Here is a 5,000-nt window from a genome sequence, read left to right as displayed (position 1 = left end):
TTGTTGTTGTCGTTGTTAGTGAAGGTGTGGTTATTATTGTTGTTGTTGTTAGTGGGCTTGCGGTTATTGTCACTTGTGATGTTGTTGTTGTTGGTATTGTTGTTGTTGTTGTTATTATGAACAGTTATGTTACTATCAACAGCTGTATTACTCTCATCAGTAATAAAAATTTGGAGACAAAACAAAAATAAAATTAAAAAGTTATAAATAAAGAATTAAATAAACACAAACACATCAAATTAATCATTTATCTTCTGAGAATAATTATCTTTATTACTGTAGTACTTCTTATTCGTCTTATTAATAGTTATTTGTATTATTATTATTATTATTATTATTATTATTATTATTATTATTATTATTATTATTATTATTATTATTATTATTATTATTATTATTATTATTATTATCATTATTATTATTATTATTGTTATTATTATTATTATTATAATTATTATTTTATCATTAGTAATAATACTGTTATTATTACAATTATGACATAATTAGTGCTGATGGAATATATGAAAGATGAAATTCAATACAAAAAAATACAAAAATTAAAAAACGGAAGAAAAAATTAGTTGTGGAATTATACAATGGGAGTTAACGAATATAAGAATTTAAATTTCATTATATTAACAAAGATATTATATATAAAAAAATATAAGATCTTATCCGCCCCTGATTGGAGTATGCAGCGGTGGGATGGTCACAACAAAAAAGGGAAATATAAAATAAGAAAAATAAAAGAAGAATTATACTAACTGGAATGATTCCTAGTCTAACTAACACGACATATAAGGTTAGGTTAGATAAACTAAGATTAGCTATACTAGAAAAGCCAAAAGTATGACATGATAGTTATCATCAAATAGGTGAAAGGATTAGAGAAAATAGGTAAATAGGATCTAATAGTATAGAATGAAAGATCATGCAAAGGACATAGAAAAAATTTAAACTGGAAGGATATTTGAGAAAAAAGTATACTTAAATGTGTCAATATATGGAGAAAATTAGTAAAAAAAAAATATAATAAAGAAATAGTTCAATAAATTAATAAGAGACGAAAAAGTTCATTGAATTGGTTTGGAGTGGGAGAATGAGGATGAAGATCGGGAGGAGGAGGAGGAGGAGGAGGAGGAGGAGAAGAACAAAGACGACCAAAAAACAATTGAAAAAAAAAATCGAACCGTTTTTACGTCATAGATGTTTTTGAAATCATAACCAACCTGGAACGGAACATGGATTTTTCCTCATTCTTCGATATGTTCTCCCCTACATATCCCGTATTAGCACGAGAGAGAGAGAGAGAAAGAGAAGGAGAACAGGAAACGGTTTGAACTTGTTGGAATTCATCACAAGCTTTGCTCGCATGGGGGAATGTTTTCCCACAGGCGGAAGTTGTGTGAAGTTTTTTAGCGGAGGGAGCGGTAGGGAGGTGGAGGTGGAGGTAGGGGGAGGTTGTGACGAGGGGGGGGGAAATAAAGGCTGTGGTAGTGATACATTTGCTCTCTCTCTCTCTCTCTCTTTCTCCATCTATCTGTATTTTTATCATTATCTATTTATCTGTATCTCTATATCTATCACCCTATTTATCTCTATACTTGTGAGGGGCTCTCTCTATCTCTCTATCTCTCTCTCTCTCTCTCTCTCTCTCTCTCTCTCTCTCTCTCTCTCTCTCTCTCTCTCTCTCTCATCTATCATTTCTACTCTTTCCTCCTCCTCCTCCTCCTTCTCCTCCTTTTCCATCTTCCTCTTCCTTCCCTTCCTCCTTCTACCCCTACTACTCTTTTTTTTCTTCTCCTCCTCCTCCTCTTCTTCCTTCTTCACCTCTTCCTTCTATTTCGTTTTCTTCCCATCTATTCCTCGAGGACCTCGTCCTTCTTGAGGGCTGCCATTTCCTTAACTTCCACCTCCTCCTCGAAAGTATCGTCCTCCATGAGGGCCACCTCTACCTCGAGGCCCACCTCCTCATCGAAGTCCAACTCCTTCTCGATGACCACCTCTTCCTCCAAGGCCACCTCTTCCTCCAGGGTCATCTCACCTTGAATGTCCACCAGACCCTCGAGGTGCACCTCCTCCTCAAGGGACACCTCCTACTCGAGGGACACCTCCTACTCGAGTAAGACCTCCTCATCAAGGGCCACCTCGTCTTCGAGGGCCACCTCGTCTTCGAGGGCCACCTCGTCCTGAAGGCCCTTCTCTTCCTGTAGGTCCACACATCCTCGAGGTCCACCTCCTGGAGAGCCAATCCGTCTTCAAGGGCCACATCTTCCTCGAGGGCCACCTAATCAAGGGCCGCCTCTTCCTCGAGGACCATCTCGCCCTGAAGGTCCTTTTCCTCGAGGACCACCACCTCCTCCTCGAACTCATCACCTCCTCCTCGAGGGTCACCTCCTCCTCGAGGATCACCTCGTCCTCAAGGTCCACCTCCTCCTCGAGGGTCACCTCCTCCTCGAGGATCACCTCGTCCTCAAGGTCCACCTCCTCCTCCTTGAGGTCCACCTCCTCCTCGAGATCCACCTTGTCCTCACCTCACTGAAGAGCCTGACGTCGTAGGTGTTGTCGTCGTCGGCGAAATAGAAGACGCCCTCGGTGGCGTGCTGCCGGATCCACTGCAGCGCCCCGTTCCGGTTGGAGACGCCCCTCGGCTTCGCCTTGATCTTCCGGTCGTTCCGATACTTGTCCGGCATCGGGGCTGCAAGGAAGAGGCACCATTAGACCGGGGGGAGGAGGAGGAGGAGGAGGAGGAGGAGGAGAAAGAGGAGGAGGAAGAGGAGGAGAAGGAAGAGGAAGAGGAGGGAGAGGAGGAGGGGAGGAGGAGGAGGAGGAAGAGAAGGAGGAGGAGGAAGTGTTTGACCCCTGGGATGAATAAGAAAATGAGAATGATGGAGGCTGCAAGAGACCATAAGGTCTACACTAGGCAGTTCCGTATCCTAACTTACCACCTGTCATTCCTATCCATAAAGTTATATCGTCTTCTCCAACCAATTATTTCAGAGCTCACTGCATGGTTAATAAGTTTATTCCATTCGTTAACTACAATATTTCGCTGACCCGCACGCAAATAGTGCACTGGTCCTTGATATATTCAATTTTATTTATCTATTCATTTTTTCTTATAGGCAGAATCGCCTGTCATCAGGTGATTTTATTCAAATGTATCACGTATAGCCCAACTAAATTAACTCACTGAAGAAAAAAAAATCAAATCGAAAGTATGCGTTTGATAATTTTAATTCAACTTCACCATCCTGATCTTAATGTTTTCACATCCAACGCCTCTCCTTCAATCAACAGAAATATTATGATATGATTCTTTTAAATAAAATTAAATCGGTTTATGTTAGTCTAGTGCAAATTATATCATATTTTGTTCCATCTAATATCAGACAATTTATCATTATTATCAATATTATCATTATTATCATTATTATTATTATCTTATTTTATTTTACTTATTTATTAATTCATTTATTATTATTATTATTATTATTATTTTCTTTGGGGTGATGAGGGCAATGGCCTTCGAAGTGACGATTTATTTTATGCCTCTAAGCTGTGTTTATAAACAAAACGCGCTCGATTTTCGTCATCGCAATGGCGGTATTCTTTAAAATCCCAGGCAATATTTGGCAATATCTAACCCAATCTAACATAATCTAATCTAACCATAGACCTCAGAAATTTTGGGAAATGACAGTGATCACAGCAGTAATGTCGTCTATTTACTTCAACAACCTTTACTTCTCTGTCGTCAGTTTTTACCCAAGTCGTTTCACACACGAAACATGTCGATGAAATTCTTACAAGTTAAAAATATGCAAATAAATACACTAAAATAACTAATATCCGGGACTGGATTATATATTCCAAAGGCCTTACGAATATTGCGTTATGAAGAAAAGAAGAAAGAAAAGACATAAAAGATTTCATATTGTTTCAGTTTTCTTTGATTTAATATTCAGAGAAAACGGGAAATGAAAGAATGTGTGCATTTTGTGTAATAAAACAGGGTGTGGTACCTGTTGTCTGACGTTCCTAATAATGCTGAAAGAACGTGGATGAGAACGTAATAAAAGGTGCAAGAGAACGCCTGGAATGTGCAGCAGGTACAAGAACAATAGTGGAGTGCGAAGGAACATGAAAAGGGTTGAGTGACGTTTTGTTTTTGTGGATCAAGAGAGGACCATGGAAAAAGAGTGGTTCTTTTCTCTCTTCACCTTCTCTTTCCCCTCCTCCATTCCCCTTCTTTCCCCTCGCTAAACCTTCCCCCTTTCCCTACTCTCCTCCCGTTCCTCCTGTCTATTTCGTTTTCTTCTTTATTTCTCTTCAAATTCTCCAAGTCTCTCGTCTCTTTCTCCCTTCTCTTTATTATTTTCTCGCCATCTTCCCAACACATATGCCTTATTCCCTCCCATTCTTTCCCCTATAATCCCCTTCCCCTCCCCATACTCCCCCCACTTCTTGAAACAAACAAATAAAACAAACGAATAAATGAAATAATAAAAAATCAAACGAAAGAACATCGAAACTGGAAATGTCGGACTGAAAACAGCGCTTCCGACTCTTTTTCAGATTTTTTCATGAATATGCGTGCATGAATATGCGTGCCTGAACATCTTTGAACGAACAAATCTGGAGCCGAGGGAGCTCATAGAGTCGTCGGTAAAAGGATAAAACTCGGAATTTTGGACTTTATCGTTTGAATAGGATATATGTTTGAAGAAAATTTATGTGATCGATTGCTGAAAGGAGAAAGAGGAGAAGGAGGAAGAGGAGGAGGAGGAAGAGGAGGGGTAGTGGAGGAAGAGGAGGAGGAGGAAGAGGAGGGGAGGAGGAGGAGATAAGAAGAATAAGGTAAATAGTAGAGGAGGAAGAGCATAAGAAAGAAGAGGAAATGAAGGAAAAGAAAAAGAAGAATTAAGACAGAAAAGAAAAGAAGCGAAGAAAGAAGAAGGTGGAGGAGAAGGAAGAGAGGGAATAGAAAGATAGATAAG

The 5,000-nt window shown here is 39.3% G+C and overlaps 1 protein-coding gene across 1 annotated transcript in view; it reads right to left on the bottom strand.

The window, feature by feature from the left end:
- The window catches only part of LOC143026109 (galactosylgalactosylxylosylprotein 3-beta-glucuronosyltransferase P-like), a 41,129-nt gene that overhangs the window by 14,208 nt on the left and 21,921 nt on the right, over positions 1–5,000 (bottom strand). Inside the window, exon 5 of the mRNA XM_076186112.1 lies at positions 2,535–2,698. Coding sequence (XP_076042227.1) covers positions 2,535–2,698 — 164 coding nt within the window. The remainder of the gene's footprint in view (positions 1–2,534; positions 2,699–5,000) is intronic.

This window comes from Oratosquilla oratoria, chromosome 1 (genome assembly GCF_046742065.1).
Source record: "Oratosquilla oratoria isolate Oo_2021 chromosome 1, ASM4674206v1, whole genome shotgun sequence".
Classification (NCBI taxonomy): Eukaryota; Metazoa; Arthropoda; class Malacostraca; order Stomatopoda; family Squillidae; genus Oratosquilla; species Oratosquilla oratoria.
Note: the sequence above shows the minus strand (reverse complement) of the source record. Positions and strands in the feature narration are given on the sequence as shown.